Here is a 25,469-nt window from a genome sequence, read left to right as displayed (position 1 = left end):
AACATAAATGTACTCTTGCATGATTAAGGGAAAAAAACACCAAGGTGAGAATCTGAATTTAAAGTAGCCCTTGGTCTACAATGCTCCCAAGCAGCAGGCAGAAGCAAACTCAACCATCAATCACTCCCCACTAACTCACCCAACCAACCAGATAACCACCCTTAGCCTGGGTAACCTAACAAATATAGGGCACAACTAAAAACCATGAACACACAAGTAAACAGCAAAATAAGCCATTATAAACAGAAACAAGAAAAAAAAGATATAAAAAGACTAAAAATCAGAATTATTCAATGAAATAATAATTATGTTTTATATATCTAAAACAGGGGAGCTGGTAAACTTGTTCACAGAGTCACACAGTAAACACTTTAGGCTTTAAAGGTCATACAGTCTCTGTTTCAACTACTTAACTCCACAACTATGGCACCAAAGCAGCCACAGATAAAACTTAAAACAAATAAGCATAGCCATGTGCCAATAAAATGTTATTTACATATGCAGTAGCAAGCCAGATTTGCAAGCCATAATTTGCAAACCTCTGGCTTAAGGGAAAAAAAGAAGTAAAAAGAACACTAAAGAGAACATTCAAAAAAAACAAAGTTATCAAAAAGATCCATGACAGAATAGGAAAGAAGGGAGGGAGTGAGGGAGGGCAGTCCAGGTAGAACTTCTTGAAATAAAAATATCATAACTGAAATAACTCAATGGAAGGGATGAACAGCATAAACACTGCTAGCAGAAGAATTAATGAACGAAAGACCTAGCTGAAGATACTATACAGAACTTGGCTTCTCAGAAAAAAGGAGATGAAACACATAAAAAAGTTTAACAACCAAGAAAGATAATGAGAAACTCTAACATACATGAGAGTTCATAAAGGAGGTAACAAGACAAAATGGGGGAAATGCAATACTCAAAAACCCAAGGACTGACACTTTTCTGGAATTACTCAGACTTGAAATACTTAGAATCAGGATGCCCAATGAATCCAAAGGCAGAATAAATAACCACCTAAACACATTTTATTCAAAATGTTTGAAAGAAATTGTTAATATAGACAGAAAAACAGATTACCCAAAAGGAAGGTGATCTAGATGAACAACTTGCTTTTTTACATATATAAATATAAATAAATAAATATATATATAAAGTATGCTGACCTTCTATGAATCATTACTCAAAGTACTCTAAGTATCTGTAAAACAATCAGGAAAATTTGAGCACTGACTGAATATTAGATAATACAAAGAACTTACTGCTTTGTTTTTCTTTGGTTTTTTTCTTCTTTTTTGAGACGGGGTCTCTCTCTGTCTCCCAGGCTGGAGTGCAGTGGCACAATCTCGGCTCACTGTAATCTCCACCTCCTGGGTTCAAGCAATCCTCCTGCTTCAACCTCCCAAGTTGCTGGGACTACAGGTGCACACTGCCACACCCGGCTAATTTTTTGTATTTTTGTAGGGACAAGGTTTCACCGCGTTGCCCAGGCTGGTCTCGAACTCCTGAGCTCAGGCAATCCACCCACCTCGGCCTCCCAAAATGCTGGATTACAGGAGTGAGCCACTGCGCCTGACCTACAAAGAACTTACTGTTAATTTACTCAGTTGTGTTAATGTCACTGTGGTTGTATATTTTAAAATTCCTTATCCCTTAGAAATACATACTGATGATCTGCAACGAAATAACATATACCTTGGATTTGCTTCAAAATGATCCATGAGGGAAGTGGGAGAATATACAAATGAAACAAGACTGTCCCATATGTTTATAATGGTTGAAGGTAAAGAATACATGAGGGCTCATTATACTTTTTTCTCGAATTATGTGTATGTTTGAAATTTTTCATAATGAAATATTTTTAATAAGTCTGATAATCCCAAGTGTTGACAAAAGTATGAATCAATAGCAATTCCTATATATTATCACTGTGAGAATAAAGACATATAGATGGATAATCTTTCTCTCTCCCCGTACATATATATACACACACACACACACCCACGCGGCATATAACCAGTAATTCCACACTAAATTATATAATGCAGAGAAACTTACATATAAGCAGCAGGATTCATATACAAGACTATACATAAAATCACTGTATATAATAACAAGAAACTACAAATAACACAAATGTCCATGATCAAAAGAATGGATAAATAACTGTTATTTGTTTATTAACACTTGCTCTTAAGAGTTTTCATCTAAGCATTTGCCAGACACTATGCTGGGGTCTGTAAACAAATAATTTTCTCACTTAATACTCATAATGACATTGTAAGATATACAAAATTTTATCCCTTTTCACAAATAAAAAAAGTTAGACTCAGAAAACTTAACAGCACATCTGGTATTTGCTTGCAAATTATGGAGCAAGAACGTGAATTTCGGCTGGGCACGGTGGCTCACGCTTATAATCCCAGCACTTTGGGAGGCGAGGCACGTGGATCACCTGAGGTCAGGAGTTGGAGACCAGGCTGGCCAACATGGTGAAACCCCATCTCTACTAAAAATAAAAATTAAAAAAAAAAAATTAGCTGGGCATAGTGGTGGGCGCCTGTAATCCCAGCTACTTGGAGGCTGAGGCAGGAGAATCGCTTAAACCCAGGAGGTGGAGGTTGTAGTGAGCCGAGATCACGCCATTGCACTCCAGCCTGGGCAACGGAGCGAGACTCTGTCTTAAAAAAAAAAAAAAAAAAAAAAAAGAATGTGATTTTTTATTCTCCCTTCTACAAACTCACTTTTCATTTCACAGTAATAATTAGGAATGTATATTTTCAAAAAAGGAGTGATACGCTAATTTTCTAAAATAGCTTAAAATTAATACATAGTCACCTACTTATGATGGTTCAACTTAAAATTTTCTTACTTTAAGATATTGCAAGAGCAACATGCATTCAATAGAAATCATACTTTGAATTCCGAATTTTGATCTTTTCCTGAGCAGCAGTATGTGGTAGGATACTCCTTCATAATGCTGGGCAGAAGTAGTGAGTCAAAATCTCAGTCAGCCACATGATCGCAAGGGTAAATAGGCCAGGCGTGGTGGCTCACACCTGTAATCCCAGCATTTTGGGATGCTGATGTGGGTGGACTGCTTGAGAACAAGAATTCAAGATCAGCCTGGCTAACAGCAAGACATCCATCTCTACAAAAAAAATTTTTTAAATTAGCCGGGCGTGGTGGTATGCGTGTATAGTCCTAGCTACTTAGAAGGCTGAGACAGGAGGATCCCTTGAGCCCAGGAGTTTGAGGTTACAGTGAACTATGATCCTGCCACTGCAATCCAGCCTGGGCAACAGAATGAACCAACACTCTACAGTGTACCCAGTCATTAGCATTTTTTGGACATTGTTTTTGCAACCTATCGTGTCTACAAATACTTATTTTTCACTTACAATGAGTTTAGGGAGTTTAAAAGGATGTAATCCCATCATAAGTCTAGGGTTACCTGCATAAAAAAAGAACTTTTTACAGTATCACAAAGGTAAACTGTAGTTGATCCAGATCTGTACAAATTACCAGTAAGATCTAAAATAAGGTTTCCCATAATTTGCAGTTTATATTTTATGTATGTAAACATAAAATAAAACCAGTGGGGATCCTGGGGAAGATTACTGACTAGTTTAACTCAAGTAGTCCTCTTAATACTGTCAGTCTCCTCAAAGTACATTGACAATGGAATCTACCTTTCTCGTACCTAGAGAGCCGCCTTCTTTTGTCAAAAGTCTTCTGAAATTAAGTGATCTCTTATCAGTTTCTTCTAGCTCTAAACTCTGCTTACTTGGCTTCTATTTTATGATTCCACACCAATGATCTTCACCTACACTATTGCTGAACCCAAACAGCCATTCTCTAGTGCAAAGTTTGGCTTACTAAGAATGTCCCGCTCAGATCAAGGGATAAATATCAAATAAATAACAGTATCAGTTAAGAATCACATCCATGCTACTTTTAGCAATGAAATTTGTAAGAGTATCCAATTGATTAGATTACATCCAAACACTTTCATGAACTAACACTTTAAAAAAGACAAATCACTAGCTAAATTTTTTCATAGTTTTTCTCCAATTTATTTTAGGCTATTTCAATGCCCCTGATGCACCTAACCAATAATACTTTCTCTGGAAAATGCTAACAGTAAAAAATAATACAATTTAATAAGTAGCTAAATCCTCCTCTATTTGCTAAAGGTGCAAAATATCCCTCAGTCAACAAACCAAAACACAGACATTATTCAATTATACTTGTCATGGCAAATCAGGTTTCAACTCTAGTGTTGGCCCTAGTGCTTCCAGGAATACTACTCTGAGGATTATGAACCCTCAGTGTCACTCAGAGGAAAAGAGTCTGGTGATTGCTGAGCAATTTCTACCACAATGGCTCATGTATCTGCCAACCCCAAACCATGATTTTACTTTACCAAAGGCACACGTGCTCATGCTATAGCCTCTTTAAAAAATATTTAGGATCTAGCACAGTGCCTAGCACAAAAATAAATATTTATTAAATAAATGTTTATTAAATCCGCAGAATTAGAAAGCAAGAATAAGGGTCGGGCGCAGTGGCTCACGCCTGTAATCCCAGCACTTTGGGAGGCCGAGATGGGTGGATCACTAGGTGAGGAGTTCAAGACCAACCTGGCCAACATGGCGAAACCCCATCTCTACTAAAAATACAAAAAGTTAGCCGGGCGTGGTGGTGGGCGCCTGTAATCCCAGCTACTCGGAAGGCTGAGGCAGAAGAATCACTTGAACCCGGGAGGCGGAGGTTGCAGTGAGTGGAGATCGCGCCATTGCGCTCCATCCAGCCTGGGCTACAGTGTTAGACTCCGTCTCAAAAAAGAAAGAAAGAATAAGTTAAAAAAAGGTTTTAATTTTAACAACGGGCTGAAAATCTAGATACTAAAGAACAGACTGACGGGATCACATTCACTTAAAAAAAAAATACAAAGAACATATGAATAAAAGCTGTGAAATGAAAGACAAGAATTTCCCCCAAATCTGCCTATAAGCCATCCTGATTCAGCACCAAGATAAAAAGATTGTTTCCAAAGCACTCACAGCCCACATGTCTTGGTGCTGGTTAGGAGGGACAACAGTGGCAGTTAAAGTTGAATAAGGGGAAAGATTGACATAAATGAGAGGAAGGGGAGCGCTCACATCCAGAATAAAGATTTATTTAATATTAAAGAGAATAAAGTTAACACTAACTTCACTCATTCTGCTATTTTCAGTACTTCTTCATATTCCCAAGGATAGATTCAACATCTAAATGAAAGCATCTAGCTACAGCAGCAGCATAAAGTAGATCAAACGAATAGAGTAATTTTTGACAAAGATTATATAAGGCTAAGAAGTCCCTTCTGGGCCTCTTGATTTGTCAGTCTACCTTAACCATCCATTCAGTCTACATTTTTTGAGTAACATGCAACTAACTGGAGGTTCTTGAAGAGCAAGGTCTGATTTATCTTGTAACCTCAACCTTCAGAAAAACTGGCAGAATACTCTATGTTATATACTCATTAAATACAGCATTTCCACCCACAGTAAAAAGAACTGTTGTTAAAATTAGTAATCAGGCATTACTTGATAACTCAAAAATATTAAAGTAATAGGGTTATACACACATCGCTTACAAGGAAATCTATTAATACAACTATCATTTCTACAATGTTTGGTTTTGCTATCTCATCTGGAAAAACAATACACTACTTCAGTTTCAAGTGATTCAAATGGAATAGTCTTGCCCGTCTTGTAACATGAATGAAAGAATTCATTCATTCACTTATTAATTCAGTTAACATTAATTTAATGGCATGTGCTATGAAGTGCCTGCTCCAAGGGCTACAGTCTATTGTCCAAGGGGCAGAGTGATTTTTCTAAATTATCTCACCATATCACACTCCTGCCTAAAACCCTCTAATGACTTCCCTTTGCAGTTGTACCACCTTCTCCAAGTTATTACTTGTCTCCCTATCTCTCCTAATCTCATATTCCCATACTCTCTCTCTCATTCATCAAGCACTAGCCATACTGGTTCTTTCCTGTCTCTTTGATAGTCACATTTTTTTGGCTAGTTTTTCCTTCTACTTGAAGACTTTCCTCCCTTACATGGTGCCTCCTCGGTATCAACTAAACACTACTACTTAAGAGAAGCTTTCTCTGACAATTCCCCCCACACTCTTTTTCACATACCTGATTTTACACTACTAAGAGCATTTATCAGTACCTAAAATTCTGCACTCATGTGTTTACTGTGTTCTCCCTAGACTATATAGGTCCATCAAAGATAGGGACTCAATATATTTTTTTCACCACTGAATCAGCAGCAAAAGATCAGTACCCAGTACACAGTAAAGGTCAACAAATATTTGCCTAGTGTGACAGAGGCAGACATGTGAATAAAATTATGCCAATTGTAAGAAAGGTAAAATACAATATATTATAAAAGCCCAAAAGAAGAAGATGTTCAACCCTGCGAGGGAAGATTGACTTTTTGGGAAACTTTTTGTTGGTTACAGAGAAGAAAACAGATTGGAAAAGAACAGAACTAGAACAGGGAGAGTAGTTACGAAGTCAATAGAATCATCAGGAAAGATAATAAAGATACTAATAAAGATACTAAATGCCTGAATAAAGGCATGGCAACAGAAATGGAAAAAACAGATTTGCAAGTATTTCAGAGATAAAATCATTACCATCTGGTCTCAGATTGGATATGTGGAATAAGGACAAGGAACGAGGTTAAGATGTCTCCTGGGTGTCTTATTTGGCCCAATTAAAGTACTTCTCTTAACCCGGAAAGATTTTTAGAATAATGAGATAATTAGCCAGTTTGAAACATATTAGGTGTGATGTACTTGACGACACGGTTACAATGTTGAGTAAGCAGCAAAATTGGTCGGGAGCCCTCAAGCTTAAACACAAATTTGAGAGTCAATCATTCAGTCAACAAATATTTACCCAGCGCTTACTATGTCCCAGGGCTGTTCTAAGCACCAAGGATGCAATGGTGAACAAAACAAAGTACTTGTCTCCTCACAAAACTTACATTCCAGGGAGACAAGAAATATATACCGTAATACCAGTAGTGACAAGGGCTATGAAAGAAAAAGCAATAATTATGCCAGGCACAGTGGCTCATACCTGCAATCCCAGCACTTTGGGGGGCCAAGACAGATGGATCGCTTGAGCCCACGATTCAAGACAAGCCTGGGCAACGTGGCAGAACCCTGTCTCTACAAAAAATACCAAAAAATTAGCCAGGCTTGGTGGCGTGTGCCTGTACTCCCAACTACGTGGGGGTGCCGAAGTGACAGGATCACTTGAGTCCAGGAGGTCGAGGCTGCAGCGAGCCATGATCATGCCACTGCCCTCCAGCCTGGATGACAAAGCGAGACCCTGTCTCAAAAAAGAAAAGGCAAAACGATTAAAAAAAAAAAAATGACAAGTGACAGTGAGAGGAGCTACTTCAGACACAGTGATCAGAGAAGGCCTCAGTGATAAGGTGACATTTGAACAGAGTTAAACAGTGAGGGATTAAGTAATAGAAATATTGGAGGAAAAACAATCCAGAAAGAATATGATAAAAGTACAAATTTGGGTCAAAGAAAATATGATTAGGAATGACCAGCATAGAAATCATTTCACTAAACACAGTGAATCAGGAGACAGTTAGGAAATGAGAATGGTAGTAGAGGTAGCCAGGGACTAGATTACAAAGACAGTATTGCATATAGTGGCAATTTATTTAAAAGTAATTATCTACCTTGCAAATACCACCTTCCAGTATGTAATACAGTGCTGAGAAAAGAGCAGGTGTTGAATGTATTATTTTCAAATACATGAGTGAATAAATTAGTGAATTAATAACTTCCCAAATTTGAGTCCGATTATATCTGACCATTTCCCAAACTCCAATTCATCCTTGAAGGACAAACCAAACAGCAATTTGAAGGACTAATAATATAAAGGATAAATTTAAAGGCCTTACAAGCTTTAGCAATCTTCACAAGTAGAATTTTAAAATGTTTTGAACAATAGCAACATCAATGGTTCCATTGATGTTGGTTCCATTGATCCTGTCCCTTGCAAGAAGAATGCTTAAAAGAAAACGACATCTACTTAGTAAGTATATAATTTCTGGGATGTCTGCGAAATTAATCCATCACTCCATAAACTACATTTAGTAATATTTTAATAATCAAATTATCACTTTAGACAAAGTTCAGATCATGTGGAACAGTCATTAGTTTACTGCACTACTTCAGCTTTATTCTAAGGAAAGTCATTTAAAATGGTTGGAAAAAAGGAAAATGATGTGCCAGTATACATAAGAGCAATAAGTAATATAATCCTGGTTAAAAATATACATTTACTGCATTATATCACTCTTAATAGAATCAAGCAATCACTTAAAATTCACCACTAAAAACAAGTATTCTTTTGGTAGCTAATAATCTACACTCAATTTAAATCTGCTCAGTGAACTTTTTAAATAGTCTAGACTCAGAGTCAGCAAGGATCTGTCAAGGTTATATTAAGTGTTCCCATCTTCAGGAAATTCCCAACTCATTGTTTTCCACACTTCCAAAGAGTGTATGTATAAAAATTTAATATACTTCAAGTATTTAAAATAAATTAATACTAATAGTTAATTATCAGCATTTAGAAAATGTACTTCATCAGAAACTTCTTTACCTTCATACACTTCAGTATTTTTGTTTCACTTTCATATTTACTCTAGTGCTTTTGCATACTGAAATAAGTAAAAATTTTCTTTATTTTAAAAGTGTATGCTAAAACAACACATGTTGCCAAGTTGCTGTCAGGTATTTAATCAATTTCCTACAAAATATACCTGGTTTAAATTTCTCGGAGACAAGCACCAAAGAAAGGCAGTGGAATCTTTTTCTATTTCAACTCTCACATCACTATTTCTTAGGGGGCAAATAATCACTGAAAACAACAAAAAATCTAAATATTAAAACTTATTTTAAATCAGGGAACATAAAAAGGTAGCAAGTACAACAAAAGAAAAATGTAATTCATCTACATAGCATACTCTATTTAAAGGGTCATCTGAAGAAAGGCTAGAAATAGCAAAATAGAAACAGAAAGCAATGAGAGAAACAGAAAAACAAGGCAGAAAGAGAAAATCACACAGAGATAGGTTATAAGTATCAATCAGATGTTAGATACTATCAGTCTAATAAAGTTCTAATATATCTATTAGAAAATCCATGACATTACTTTATGACTTCCGTCTATGTAAAACCTGGAGTGGTATAAGACAGTTCTAATGGTTCATTCTGAACTCTTAAAATAGAGAATCAGAAAAGATATTTATATATGTATGCTCTTTCAAGGAGAAGGATCTCTATTTTGTATTCTAACAACTTTTCAACTTTGATGCACAATTACAACTGCATGTTGTAAATCTAACATATTAACAAATATTGATATTTCCACATGAGCATACTGTTGAACTGAGGATGTTTATCATCTTCCCTTTTTCTCTGTAGAAATACTAAATTGATTTTGGTAATCATCCCAGAAACATAATTAGGTCAACACAAAACTTCTACTAGATTACAATTCTAATTTTTTCAACTTTCTAATCTGTAGTTTTGAAGTCTTTATAAGTAATTTGATTATTTTTCATTAAACAGTCATTCAAAAAAAAGTTCACCTATCTAGACATATTATTAACTGGCCAAAACCTGTTCAATGAAAAGTTCAGGCTGAAGACACAGAAGAGAAATGGAGAAGATGATTTAAAATTTTTAAATTAAGGTGGAATTACTGTAATTACTTCAAACTTTATCCACTCATATAAACCCACTGACAATCCTAAAGAAAAGAATCCATCCACATCATAACACATCTGATACACATGAGCAGACTTAGATTAAAATAACTTTATATATACAACATGGTGATAAGACATAACATCAGGCATAAGAAGGCAGATACAAAAGAGTATACACTCTTAACTTATCACCATAGATTAGTTTGGCCTGTTTTTGAACTTTACAAAAAGAGTATATCTACTGCATGAGTACATTTTATAAAGTTCAAAAACAGGCTAAACTAATCTATGGTGATAAATAAGAGTATATACTCTGAGCACTCAAAGATGTACTCATTTTATAAAGTTCAAAAACAGGCAGCTAAACTAATCTATGGCATTAGAGGTCAGGATAGTGCCTTCCTTGGCTGGGAAAGCAGTGCCTGGAAGGAAACAGAATGGGAGCCTCCAGGGTATTGCAATATTATGTTTCTTGATCTGGGTTCTGATTCCCCATGTGTTCAATTTGTCAAAATTCTCAGAATTGTACATTTATAACAAAGACTTTTTGGATCTATGCTATCTTTCAATAAAGGAAAATTTTTATATAACATTTACTGTTTTCTCTGCAGTTCTGAAGGTCCTCAACAACTTACCCTTATCCTAAAAATCTAATACTAAAATTCTATATTCTTATGGTTCCTTTCAGTAAAATGTGTCATGCCTTTATTTATGCCTTATTTCCTCTAGATTTAACCACATTCTGCCCATCCAAGGTTGAAACAATCCTCCACTTTCTAAGATTTTTTTTTCCAGCTCACATCAATCTCTCCATTCTCATCTCTTTTGCTTTCACTGACCATACAAATAAGAATATGTAATATCTACTTGTTTATATCTATGTGCTAAAACTGAAATATTTTACAAACATTTCCTTCAATCCTCAAATAAGTGTTATCTCAAAAGGAGATGAAGAAACACGCTCAGAAAAGGCAACTTGTCCAGCAGATCCCTTAACTTCTCAAAGGCAAGATCAAGATTCAAATCTAGATCTGTCTGGGTATGACACCGTGCTTTTAGTCAATACTAGACTGTCTTCATATCATGCAATCAGTACCTTATTAGATGTTATTTTGTCCATATTAGTTATATTTTGTAACTTATTAGCTATCTTCATATAATCCTACTATCCATATTACATACGTATAAGCCAACTCCATATCAAGTCATACTTCACCTACTCTGAACTATGCTATGAGGCAATTACCTATTTGGAAAACCAGTACTCAAATGTAAGCACTCCAAAAAATGACAATAAAAATTCAAAGTATGTATCATCACCAAGTTTATTCACATGTTACGCATAGTAGAGCCTCTTAATTCTTCATAATCACAACCTATTTATCCTATTTTACATATATTAGCGTAAGTCCACACTTACAGTTGCCATTCTACAGCACAATAAAAGTAAAAAACAAAGAATTAAAGGACTACTAAATATAGGGATAATAACTGCATTGTAAAGTGACAGCTGAAAGAAATGTAGAGGCATACAGGAATCAAAAGAGCGGTGAGGTATTACAGAGGGTAGCAATAAATTGTCTTCACGCCACCTCAACACAAAAATCAATATTCATAATGATGACCCTAGCCAAGGAGAAAAAGTTAAAGTATAACATACTTTAACTTTTTCTCAAGTTAATAGTTGGTATTTTCTCAAGTTAGAAAAGAACAGGAACCAGCTCTAGAAACAACTGTATCGAAATGGCTAAAATATACATTTCGGATCTCAGTTAATAACCTGGTTCCTGGGGGTTCCAAATCAATACTCTACAATACATAGAATACTCATTTAGTCTTAGTCATATGATTTATCTTATACATGATGCTGTCTTTGGGAAGACTGCAAAGGGGTAAGTGCATGGGTTTTAGAATCAGAAACAAAGAAAGGCTTCTGAACCCCACCTCTCTCTCTCATAATACCTATATGATCTTGGGCTAGTTAGGCATTGCCCCATTTTCCTCATCAGTTACACAGGTGTATTAATACATATTCTCCTAAGTATGTAGGAAGACAATGAGAATTTAAGTAATGTTTTTAACACACTCCCCAACATACATTATTCAAAATATGGCAGCTGCTGCTACTATTTCTTGTGTTCAAAGACGATTAAACATTTACCAATTAGAACAATGCTGGACACATAACCAGTACTCAATAAATACTTGGTGAGTGGCCTGTGTATAAGAAGAGAAGGGTAACCAAATCTCTAATAGCATACAGCAGTGTCCAGCCTGATTACATCTACTACTTTTTATTTGCAAACACTTACCAAATAAAAGAACTAGGACTAACTGCAGAAAGTTATTTTTTCATTAGATTTTTTGCTAATTCAATGTAAGAGTTTTATTAACAAACATAGCTGCTCAACAAAGGAACAAACCACTGTGAATAACCTACCCATAAGTGGAAGGTTTGAGTGATGGTGGATGACAGCTGTCTGATATTGCAGAGAAAATTCCTACTTTAAGTGGGAGGTCTACTAATTTCTAAAGTAGCTTCCAAATATTCTTAGAAATATTAGATTCATATATGCACATACCTTTCTGAAATTCATACATATTTAGGCACTCCAGGTGAACACTTAGCAGCAATACATTTGTTTTAAAGGTAATTACATTTTTTCTCTGTGGTACTTTTCCAATATAAAAACAATTATTGATGTATGCAAAGAATTCCTCCAGGAATCAAAAATCAAGTAGAGTTTTTTTAGTAAAACAAAATAACTATCAGAAGAAACAATGCATAGCAAAAGGCAACTGCCACAGTTTACCTGAATCTTAATCATCTCCTTTTAATTTTGATATGAAGAACAACCAGAATCTTTTCAAATATATAACTTTTTTCATTCTGCTAGGTAAAATAATAACATATACTTGTGTATTCAAAACAATGTTGAAATATGACCATGAAAAAACAAACTTTCCCATGAGAAAAAAGAAAGACAATGTTAAGGTTTTTATTAAAATAAGGTGGTTTAAGCATTTTTAAAACTATTCCAATCTAAAATTTAACTCACTACAAATTGTTGTCATGTAAGAATTATTCTTATATACATATGAAATCTTATATGACATAAGAATTAATCTGACCTGCTTTGTACTGTCATGCCATTTAAAAACACCGCTGAAAGTTATAGCCTATAGTAATACGTCACTCTAAATAAACAAGGTAGGAAATAGCTTAGTATTCAAACATCCATTATTATAATTTTATACTAATACCACGTGACAGATATGATTAAAAACTTATAACACATACACTGAACAAACAGTTTCACAATATTCCACTTGCTACCTGATTACATATCCAGAAACTACCACATGGCTAAATGTTAAGAGTTCACAGCTCACCTACCTCAAAATGTGTTTCCAACCACTGGAGTCTCTCCCTGCAACTCCATTCCCCTCAGAGTTTTTCATTTTTCCTTTTTTTTTTCTTCTTGAGGGAGGGGAGTGGTGGTGATGGTAGTGCGGTAAACATTAGAAAGTGCATTATAGAATTATGAGTGAAAAAAAGTGCAATTAAAAATTTTATTATATGAGGGTCAAACACTAAGTATGGAAATAATTAGCAATACTATTTTAAGATGTGATTTCTTGAAGTATGAAACTACTGATAAAAATATGTATGTGCACACATCTAAAACAGCTAAATACACTTTTATCTGACAAGCTGTTCCTTCTTAGTAACTAAATTACTTGGCAACCTTCTTTGTTTACAGCTTCTATGTCTCTTCATTCTCTATTCATTATAGGAAACACATGAAATTTCACTGGATTAAATGCAAGATGACTAAAATCCCTGAAGTCTTGTTTTGCTGCTATAATAGAGCAATAATTTCCTCAAACACTATTTATCCTGTACCTAAATCACTAGAGGGCTGGGTAGGGTGTCTGAATTTGGCAATGAAACATTCTGTGGTTTTCAGGATAATCTTCATTTCAAATATTCTGACTGTCAGGTTACATGTTTAAATTTTGAGATCAGAAAATCTGGTGATTTTAGTGTACAACAAAACAAAAACACCACCCATCCCATTTATATTCTATTTCCAGACTGCATACATCTAGAAATAAGTTTGATAAATTTACAAAGGACTTTGAACATGCACACTCCCTCCATTAAACAGTATTACTGAAGGTGCAAGACATATGCACTACAAAACAATGGAAGAAAAAAATTACTAATTACTTAGGCTTGGGTCTGGAATGCAGACATTTCTAGACTCATAGTCACAAGTACACACAAACAATTAGTATTTCACAGTGTGCTCCAAATCTTTCAGTCCAGCAGTACCTTCTAAGGCCAGAAGAGCCTGTCTGTAATATTATCATTCTTCAATAGTTAAGGGATTTATATACAGGAAAACAAAACTTACCCCTAACTTTTTCTCAACGTTATCTTGAAATACTAAATAATGTACCAGGAAAACGTTCATTCAAAACATTAAGAGTTTTAAAACCCTGGTGCAGAGCTCTACCTATTTGAATTGCTACTCTTTTATGCAAAGGTCTTACAATTGTCATTATATCCTCACTTCTAAGAGATCTTCCTTCTAGGTCATTCCTTACCTATCTCCCATTTTTTCTGAATTCCTCTAGCTTTTAGAGTCCCTTACAAAGATAATTGGCATGTGCTTCAAATACTACTGTCTTTTAATGTACACTGATAGAGCTATATCCCAACAGAAACTCCCTGAAGGAAGATGTATGCCTTCCTCAATCACAACAGTATTAACTAACCCATGTGATCATATAATATATATAATTAACCCATGTGATCAAAAATATACTGGTTGACATTAATAAAACCATTACAAATCCAAATTAACACAATGGGGTTAAAAAAAAAAAAGGAAAAGTAATTGAAGGAGGCAGATTCTTGAAAATCCAGGTAATTAAGGTTAAAAAAACGTTTTCTGTATTTCTTACTGACATCTTTAACAGGATATGTTTAAAGCATTAGAATATCCTCAATTTTATATTTTATATAAATTTCATCATTCCAGGTACATTGCTCAGTTTACGCAATCTGGCTGGAAGCCTCTAAAAGAGGAATACGAAGAATATACTTATATTTAGGTTCTCTTTCAACCCTATTACTTTGGGTATATGAATGTTATATGTATTAACTAGTTTTACACAATTATTTTCAATTTACTTTTATGTCTGTAATTTTATAACTACATTTGTTGTATGGATATAATTTTTAAGGAGCCATTCAACTTTAACCTGGCCACTGTAACAAAAAAACACAAATAACAGTATCTGTAGATGACCCAAAAAGCATTAACAGTCAACTTCAATTATTCATACAGATTAACAGATATTTTAACCTGTTTATGTTCTTCCACTAACAGTATTTGCTTAGGAAACAGAAATCTGTGCTAATAATTCAAATAAAATGTAAAAGAAAATATACATCAATCTATTGTGGGAGAGAAAAGAACATAAAATATTTTCTCACCAATATAAAGTATTTAGATTATATATTTAGCATTCTTCTACCATTATTCATCTTTTTAAGGCAGGTAATTGAGAATGGACTGTATTTAATAGCTTGGTGACAGAGGCACAGATACACAGGCAAGCAAATCATTCGCTCACCCCACTGTGCTTTTCGCAGTCTTATTCTTGGTAGCCTGAGACCTGGGAGCGGGAGGAAGCAGCAAGTCACTGCAGGCAGATCACTTAAAAGGAAATTGAGAGTTGACTGTAATTTAAATTTAAAGTGCTATGAAATACCACCACTCCTACATGTATTCATTATTGTTTGTGGGACTACTACTCACAGTGATTTAACAAGGCTACAAATGCTTTCTTTTTAACCTTTTCAATATTCCAGGTCTGTAGTGATATATGAGAATTACAAAAGTAGGAGGCTAAAGTGCTGCAAGTATAAAGTAGTATGCATTTTAGAGGTGAGGAAATTGAAGCCAGAGAGGTTAAATAGCATTCCATATCTTCCTCAGATTAAAGCAGAACCTCGCTCTCTGGACTTCAACTTCAATGCAACAGTCTAGCAGCCCCTTCAATTCAAAACTCTTCTCTTGGCTTATGTATCAGGCCATTCTTGCATTGTTACAAAGAAACACCTAAGACTGGGTAATTTATAAGAAAAGAGGTTTAATTGGCTATCATTTCTGCAGCCTATACAGGAAGCAGGGCACCAGCACTTGCTTCTGGGATGGCCTCAGGGAGCTTTTACTCATAGCAAAGACAAAGCGTGTGCAGGCATCTCACATGGCAGAGCGGGAGCAAGAGGGAGCTGAGGGGAGGAGCCACAGGCTTTTAAATAACCAGATGTTGTGAAAACCTACTATCATGAAGACAGCACCAAGCCATGAGGGATCCGCTCCCATGACCCAAACACCTCCCACCATGCCCCATCTCCAGCATTGGAGATTACAATTCAACATGAGATTTGGGTGGGGACAAATATCCAAACTATATCATTCTGCCCATGGCCCCTCCCAAATCTCATGTCCTTCTCACACTGCAAAATAAACTCATGCCTTCCCAACAGTCTCCCAAAGTCTTAACTCATTCCAGCATTAACTCTGAAGTCCAAAGTCTCATCTGAAACAAGGCAAGTCCCTTCCACTTATGAGGCTGTAAAGTCACAAACAAGTTATTTACTCCCAAGATACAATGAGGATATAGGCATTGGATAAACACTGCCATTTCAAAAAGGAGAAATCAACAAAAAGAAAGGGGCTACAGGCCCCATGCAAGTTCAAAACCCAGCAGGGCAGTCATTAAATCTTAAAACTCCAAAATAATCTCCTTTGACTCTATGTTCCACATTCAAGGCACACTGCTGCAAAGGGTGGGCTCCCAAGGCTTTGGGCAGCTCTGCCCTGTGGCTTTGCAGGGTTTAGCCCCCAGGAACGCTCTCACAGGTTTTAGTTGAATGCCTGTGGCTTCTCCAGGTATAGGATGCAAACTGCCAGTGGATCTACCATTCTGTGGTCTGGAGGATGATAGGCCCCTTCTCACAGCTCCACTAGGCAGTGCCCCACTGGGGACCCTGGGGGGCTCCAACCCCACATTTCCCCTTGGCCCCACCCTAATAGAGATCTTCAATGAGGGCTCCACCCCTGCAGCAGGCTTCTGCCTAGACACCCAGGCTTTCTCATACATCCTCTGAAATCTAGGCAGAGGCTCCCAAGCCTCAGTTCTTGCATTATGGACACCTGCAGGCTTAATAATACATGGAAGCCATCAAGTCTTATGGCTTGCACCCTTTGAAGCAGCAGCCCGAACTGTACCTGGGCCCCTCTGAACAAGGCTGGAAGCCTGAGTGGCTGGGATGCAGGGAACAGTGTCTTGAGGCTGTGCAAGGCAGCAAGGCCTGGCTAGCCCAGGCCCACAAAACCATTCTTTCTTCCTAGGCCTCTGGGCCTATGATGAGAGGGGCTGCTGTGAAGGTCTCTAAAATGCCTTGAAGGCCTTTTCTCCAACTTCATGGATATCAGCACTTTGGCATGTGTTTAATTATGCAAATATCTCTAGCAAGTGGTTGCTCTATAGCCTGCTTGAATCCCTCCCCCGAAAAAGCTTTTTTTCTTTGCCACATGGCTAGGCTGCAAATTTCCCAAACCTTTATGCAGTGCTTCCTGTTTAAAAACAAATTCCAACTTTAAGTCATTTCTTTGCTCCTACATCTTAGCATGGGCTGTTAGCAGCATCCAGGACACATCTTGAACACTTTGCTGCTTAGACATTTCTTCCGCCAGATACCAGAGGTCATCACTCTCAAGTTCAAACTTCCACAGGTCCGTACAGAATGAACAGAATGTAACCAAGTGCTTTGCTAAAGCATAATGAGGGTGACCTTTGCTCCAGTTCCTACTAAGTTCCTCATTTCCACCTGAGACCTCATCATCATGGACTTCATTGTCCGTACCACTACCAGCATTTTGGTCACAACCATTCAACCAGTCTCTAAGAAGTTCCAAACTTTCCCTCATTTTCCTGTCTTCTTCTGAGTCCTCCAAACTCTTCCAACCTCTGCCTGTTACCCAGTTTCAAAGCTGCTTCCATATTTTCAGGTATCTTTAGAGTAATGCTCCACTCCCACTCACCAATTTTCTGTAATAGGCTGTTCTTGCACTGCTATAAAGAAGCATCTGAGACTGGGTAATTTAAAAGAGGTTTAATTGGCTACTGGTTCTGTAGGCTGTACAGGAAGCATGGTGCCAGCATCTGCTTCTCGGGAGGCCTCAGGGTGCTTCTGCTCAAGATGGAAGGTGAAGCAGGAGTAGGCATCTCACATGGCAAAGGAGTGAGAAAGAGTAAGAGGGTAGGTGCACACTTTTAAACAACCAGATCTTGCTAGAACTCACTATCGCAAAAACACCACCAAGCCATCAGGGATCCATTCCCATGGCCCAAACACCTCCCACCAAGCCCCACCTCCAGCACTGGGGATTACAATTCAACATGAGATTTGGGTGGGGACAAATATCCAAACTGTTTTAGCTTAAGAGATCACAATTTTCTCTCTTCTCTTCTATTGACTCCTTTCTTCTTATTGATTCCTACCCTATGATATACACCCTCATCATATCTATTTTCATACATTCAAATCTTCAGCTTTTTCCATTTATATCCCTTTTCTCAACATCTTACACACAGAACAATCAGACTAGAAATTCAGAGCAACTAAAACCTCCATTCCAGTATTTGCTGCCACCTTTTACACATTTATATAATCACGTGAAATTCAAGGTGCAAAGCTGAACTCATTATCATCCTTCCCAAAATAACTTCTCCATTTTATGGCACCATCAATTTCATTGTCCCTTAGGACAGTAATCTTAAAGCACTCTTTTCCTTCTAATCTCCTTAATACTGTACTATTCTTTTTCCCATGTCTCTCACTTCCTTCTTCCAGTCAATTAATGCCTCAGTGATTATCTGATGGATGCTGGGGGAAGCGGATGTTAAAAATGGGTAAAACAGGCCTCCTGCCCTCAAGAAGCTAAAGATCTAGTGAAGGGGGAAGAAACTGGACAAAGAACTAAAGTAAGACAATGGTAACTGCAATTTAGAAAATAATAAATAAAGACGTAAAAAAGCAGAGAAGGAAGCAATAAATTCCCACTGGGATAAGGAAGGATCTCCAGAAATGGCATGTGACCTCAACCTTAAAGAATTAGGACTTCTGTAGATAAACTGTGCTGGAAATGCAATTCGAGGCAAAGGAAATACCTACGCAAGGTCAAGCGAATATTAAACTACATGCCATGTTCAAGGAATAGCAAACATTCTTCTTTGACTGAAAGATTCTCAAGTAGGGGCATACAGTCTCCACGGAGAAAGAGGTGGAATGGGGGTTGGTGCTTTAGACTGGCAAACTCTCCCCAATCCTCTCTGAGAAGGACTGTATGTAATGAAGTGAACTATGCAGAGAGGCAGATATATTGAGATGTGTATGGTTAAAATAGTACAGAAGAAAACCATATGGGAGTAAATCAAAAAAGGCCTTGAATGCCAAGCTAAAGAAATGTGGACTGTATTCTGTGAGCAAAAATTAGCCTAGTAAATGTGTGTATGTGTTTTGTTTTGTTTTTTTATTTAAGAGAACAACAAGATCAGATCTAGATTTCTGGGAAATAATCCTGGCAGCCATACAGTGGACCAAGTGAAAAAAGGTGAGAAGATATTACTGCCACACGATGACATAATGAGGATATGAACTGACAATGGGAACAGAAGGAGAGACTGAATTCAACAGCTATTTCAGAAGCAAATCAGAGGAGTTTAGCAATACAACAAAGAGGATAAGCAGTGGATCTCTAGCTTGAATAACAGAGGATGGCGGAAATACCTAGAATGTGTGAAAAGCGGGTACACTTTGGGGTGCAAAGTTTTACACATCACAACTCTGAGATGATTATCAGACACATACAAGTCACTCACTAAGCCCTGTGACACTGGTTAAGTTACTTGTCTGAGTTTTAGCCCTTTAAAATTTCAAAGCCTATATTCTCAACTGTAAAACAGAGACAATAAGTGTAGCTAAAACAGTTGAATATTAAGTAAAATAATGAAATCAGTGCCTGGCACAAAACTAGTATTATAGTAATAGTATGTATAATAGTAGAATGTGGAACTTAAAAATGCCCATAAATTTTGCAAGAGGTTACTAGCATCTTTTAAGAAATTATTTTCAGTACAGAGGGAGAGTTTTGCTTACAAGACTTTAGTGGTTAAGCAATAAAGTTGTGGAGTGAAGACAAACTATTCTGTCTGTAGAGCCTTCAAAAAAAAGTTTTTGTAATATTGTCGTTATCATTCCATATCTCCCACTTTCAGCCCATGCCTAACATAGTACCTGGTCCATGTGAAGAACATAAAAATTGCTTGCTGAACATGAGAAAACTGAGCCAACTGCAAGGGAGAAATGAAGAGAAGATCTTAGTTCTACAAAGAATCTTGAGGAAACAGTATTAGAAGCACAAACGTTTTTCCAAGTTACCCTTGGAAAAGAATAGCAACGCTTTATTCTTTGAATCAGGGTAAAGACAGTAAGTCTGGGCAGACAATTGAGGAATTCACACTGGATGGGCAGCCTCTACCTTTTTAATAAAGAAATAAAATTCACTGCATAGAGTGGGGGGACTGCAAAATCAGTCTGAAATCTGAAGAAAGCAAATTAGATAATTCTTCCATTTTAATATGTATTTGACTTCATTTCTGTAGCCAACGCCATGGTCCAGTCTTCTATCATCCGTCAGATTTTATCAGCAGCACCCTAGGCAGCTCCTCTGCTTCCTAACTTTCCCCTTCCCAGGGTATGGTATATTCCCAAGAGAGCACATATTTCCTTCCACTATGTCCACCATTATTCTTTTAAGAAGTCAACCCCTCTAGGAGACTTCTCTGATCCTTTTACCCACCAGACAGTTAATCATTCTCTCCTCTGGCTACTATTGGGTTACCTCTGTTTCCTATATAGTTTGATTACTTATTTTTCCACCTGCAATCATTTCCTCATGTCTATTCCAATGAAACCCTTAAAAGGGGGAAAGAGTTTCCTCATTTTCATTCTTCCAGCAGTTAATTCAGCATCTGGTATATAAATGTTCAGTCAATGTCCATTTTGTCTAACTGAATGATTTCACAAATGAGAAAACTCCTAACCAGAAGAAACTGGAAAATAAAAAGTTAGAGTTCAAATCTACATCATTTTGGAACCTTTCTGCTTTTCTAGGTATTAAACAGCAACCAAGAGACTCAGTTTTTTAGTTCTTAGTGGAAACGTAAAGGAGTTAATCAAAAATTATAAAATTCAACTGTACTTTTAAATAAATTATATTCTAATAATTATATTTGAACTAGTGTGTCCATATTCTGGGAATTCACTTTGAACACAATAATTAAAGTACACCAGGAGGGGTTTACCCAGGAAGAACACTGTATCTTTTCAAGTGATTCAGTACCAGTAAAGAGATGCACTACTGGACTGATAAGACAGTCTATCCTTGCAGTACAAATGGTGAGCGGAAGCATTTGGGCTTCAAAATACATTTTGGCATGCATTACAGACAGTATTTAATAATATCATTAGCAAATATTGGGGACTTTCACAAATTAAGTAGTTGTCTGAACAAAACTGAGAGCAACAATTACCAATACGCTGACTGTAAAGGCTACTATAATGAAGTTCCTAAACTAGATAAAAATTAATCCATCAACAATTTTTAACTGAGGCACTCTATGTATGAACCACAGCATTAACACAAGTACCAAAACCAACGAAACTTAGAATTCTTCTGAGCCTCAAGAAGCTTGCAAGGCTAGCCAAGTCATTATTAAATAGTATGAAATGTCCTGGTGTCAGAGACAAAAATTCTAAGGTTCTATGAAATACAGTATCACATTTTATCCTAAGTGAATATAACATACTGCACTTCGCTTAGACTTAATTTATTGGTAATGTCACAGATTGCTTTACAATTGTTATATTCAAGAACTCTAACTCAGATAGACTATACCCAATTAGTATAACAGTATGTTTCAAAAAAAAAAAGAAGCTCGAATACCATAATTCCTTATTAACAAGTTTATAATATTCAAAACAACCGTTTAAAGTATTTTTAATGTGAGTTTTAAAACTGTGATTTCACAATGTAGGAAGGCAACTAATGTTAAATATCACTTACAAAGTATCCGGTCTTATGCCAAGTACTTTAATTAAGAACTAGCTCATTTACTTTTCACATTCTTAACCCTTTGAAGTTATCTCTTATTTTAGAAATGAAGAAATCAGGGGTAAAGCAAGGTCAAATAACTTGCCCCAAATCACCCAACTATTAAATCTCACAGCTGAGGTTACAATCCAGAATGATTTGACTTCATAGTCAACTCTCTTTTCACTACACATTGATGGATCCTTTAGGGATTACAATGACCATGTCCTCTATTTTATAATGAGCTTTATTAGGTAACTACACAATGAATCTCTCAAAGATTAAATTTTAAAAATGAGAATAAAAGCAAACACTGCCTTGGCATTAAACAAAAAAATTTTTGGTTGCCCAAACTTTATCTTTTCACATACTGTAATCTAATCCACAAACAGCTGCCCTTCAGCTGCAACCCAAACTGCCTCACAGTTCTCAAATTATTACTAAACTTTAATTCCTCATGGATTTTCTTCAAGCCTTCTTTGAACAATGAAATGTCTGTCACAACAGCAACTTTTTAAAACAATAGTATCACTATAAAATGACTGATTCAGATTAATTCCAAACTTCCTTATGATTTAGAAATACAGATCTCATACAATCTCTCACTCTTTATTTTTGCAATCAGTTTTAAATGGCTGTGTATACTTTATTCCAAACTGAAGTACATTTTGTCAGGGCAAGCCGAAAACAGCATTTTCTGCACTATCTGTATTAACCTGGAAATACCTATGGACATAGGTGCTTACTAAATTCTCAGTTAATATGGCATTTTAAATAGTAAACAGTTACCTGTGTGCCTCAGTAAAACTGCAGTAAGCCAAAATTATCAAATCAGATGTGTACCTAAGCTCTTCCACAACTCACCATTTTTGACACCAAGCAGAGAAACCACTATATATAGGAGCTCGACGAACTCAATTTAAAATACAACTATATATTTCCAGCACCACATCTAAGCAGGTTTTTAATGCACAAGTTAAACTCAAGTTTATTAAGTGCTCCCTTCACCTTCATCTAAAACACATATGCCTGTATATAAATTAAATCACTCACTAATTACATCTTTTACAGACCTGAAATTGTAGAAATTATCCTTATTAGGAAGTTTTCTAGTGAATCTATTTTATATAGATTTTTCACATGTGTGTTATAGTCAAGTTTCCAAACAGTTGCACAGAAGTCAAAAGCTTTACATCTTTCTATACTAATTCTCAAAACCGATCTGCTGAAAAAAAATGGTGGAAATTAGTGCATTGATAATCTAATTAGTAGCCATTTCCAGGACTTAAGCTCTATTATATTGTATTATATTTTAGAAACTGTCTTGTAAAAGGACCTAGTTCACCCAAAACTAAGTCCCTGAACTTTCAGAATAAAATATTAAGTTATAAAAATGTACTCTTGTAGCTAAGTGAAAGCTGACCATTCACTTTATAAAACAGTAATCTTACATCGTGATACGCAAAATAAAACAAATTAGAAAATGCACTATGCTTTCACTCTAGCCGTTGTCAACAAGGAGCCCAGCTTTAACAAATTACTGTAGATAACAGTCATTACGTCAGGTACGACATAGGGTAAAAAACTGATCTCATACAGAATGTCTACAACAAGTTTTTTTGCTTACTTCCTAAGGTGTTTTATAGACCTCAGAAACTGATTCTGTACAGCTGAACCGGGTTACACTCCAAGCTACAGCCCGTGTGAAATATGACTTCGTCGGAATCAGTAGGCTAAATCCCGTTTATCGTGGAAGAGAAAAGAATCTTGTACGTAACTACTAAATCTTCAACGAGATAATGTCGAATAAACTCTAGTACTGTTAAGTGATAGAGGAAACACTGGCTAGTAACGGCATTAGGTCATTGAAAATATCACCCGAGTTTCCCCAGTTCGGAAGGTGTAAACAAACCCATCTCCACTGCAGAAGGTAAACAATGAACCTGCAGCAGGGTGAGGGGGCGGTCTTTAGCCAACTACAGTCCCAGCGGCCCGGGAAAGGGAAGCAGAAGGGAAACAGCATAAACCAGACATTTAGCAGTAATGACCAGTTCTAGGTTTCACTACCAAGTTATCAATGCTGCGGGTCCCCACAGGACGGTGGGCAAAGGGGAAAGCAGTCACGCAGTCGGCAAGCACAGAGCAGGTCCGGCTTCTGCTCCGGGGACGGGGAGGGCAGGATGTGGTCGCTCTTCCCTCAAACATCCTCCTGCAACCTAAATAACAGCCTCTACCTCCCTCCAGCTGCCCCTAGCTTGGGCTGCCGGACTCCGGGATAGGTGCAAACCACTCTGCCGGAGCTCGAGCCCAGAGGGTCGCCGGGTCTGCCCAGTTCCACTCGGGGCTCCCCCGCACCCGCAGCAGCCCGAGGCCCGGAGAAGGGCTCGGGCGAGGGAAGCGGGCGCTGGGTAGGGGGATGGGTCCGGCGAGGCGGCCCCGGGCTCGGTTCCCGCGGGCCGGCAGGCGGGGCTCCGGCTCTGGCCCCCGCACCCCGCCGGTCCCGTGCGGGGCCCGCCCCTGCCTCTGGCCCCCAGCCCTGGACCTGGCTCCTCCCCAGCAGCGCGCCCTCGCCGGCGCCCGCGGCGCCCCGCGTTACCTCGGGTCAGATCCAGCGGGACGTTCTCCTCGCCGCTGTCATTCCGCCCTGCGCGAAACAGACACACAGCCCCAATTAGGATTCGCTCGCAGGCCAGCTGCGGCTGCCCTGGCTCCGGCCAGCGCCCCGGCTCGCTCCCCAACCCAGGGCCAGGGGAAGGCAAGTGCCAGGGGTGGCGGGCGCCGGGCGGTGGGGAGTGAGGGTTGCAGCGGGCTTACCTCGTACTCGGAGGTTCTTCAGAGAGCGGCCGCGGCCGATCGCCGCCATATTGACGGGTTTCAGTCACAACACCGGAAACCTCGCCCAATCGCGCGAGAACCCCTTCCCCTCCCTGCGCGCCGCGCCCGCCCCCCGCGGCATCTCCCCCGCCCCCTCGGCGGCGACGGCGGCGGGTGATGCAGGCTCGGCCCGAGTGCTGAGGGAGCACTGAGCCGACCCAAGGTCTGCAAGGAGTTCGCGGCACCCGCCCGCCCACGCCGGACCCGGAGGGCACGTCCGCCGGGAGGGGCAGTTCCCACGAGGAAAGTCCCATTGATGCGAGTTGGCAGTGTAGAGGATGCTCCCCTTCGGCCGCCGCGGAAGCCGTCGTCCAAATGCAGGCGAGCGGGGAGGAGGAGGCCGGGATGCGGCCGGCGGGCCACCTGCTCTCGCCGGCCTGCCAGTCTCCTGCTTGCTCTGAAGCCCTGCCATAGACGGCCCCGCTCCCCCGTGTATCCATTGAAACATTTTTTTATAAAAACGCTGCGCACAGTTTTAGACTCCTTTCCTGGAATCGCTTTGCTCCAACTAAGTTAATACGTAACAAAGTTTGTTTTCCA

At 38.1% G+C, this 25,469-nt stretch overlaps 1 protein-coding gene across 5 annotated transcripts in view; it reads right to left on the bottom strand.

The window, feature by feature from the left end:
- Window positions 1-24,957, bottom strand: part of RICTOR (RPTOR independent companion of MTOR complex 2) — a 135,802-nt gene extending 110,845 nt beyond the window's left edge. For 4 of the 5 annotated variants that reach the window (XM_019013496.4, XM_055367921.2, XM_019013497.4 and 1 more), the window contains exons 1-2: window positions 24,870-24,957; window positions 24,652-24,699 (exon numbers count right to left, since the gene is read on the bottom strand). In XM_019013496.4, the coding sequence (XP_018869041.1) occupies window positions 24,652-24,699; window positions 24,870-24,918 (97 nt within the window). In that variant the 5' untranslated portion in view covers window positions 24,919-24,957. The remainder of the gene's footprint in view (window positions 1-24,651; window positions 24,700-24,869) is intronic. The other variant, XM_055367920.2, reaches the window with a different exon arrangement.
- Window positions 24,958-25,469: the final 512 nt, after the last annotated feature.

Source organism: Gorilla gorilla, chromosome 19, assembly GCF_029281585.2.
Source record: "Gorilla gorilla gorilla isolate KB3781 chromosome 19, NHGRI_mGorGor1-v2.1_pri, whole genome shotgun sequence".
Classification (NCBI taxonomy): Eukaryota; Metazoa; Chordata; class Mammalia; order Primates; family Hominidae; genus Gorilla; species Gorilla gorilla.
The sequence above is the reverse complement of the archived record's forward strand: the minus strand, read 5'-3'. Positions and strand labels throughout refer to the sequence as shown.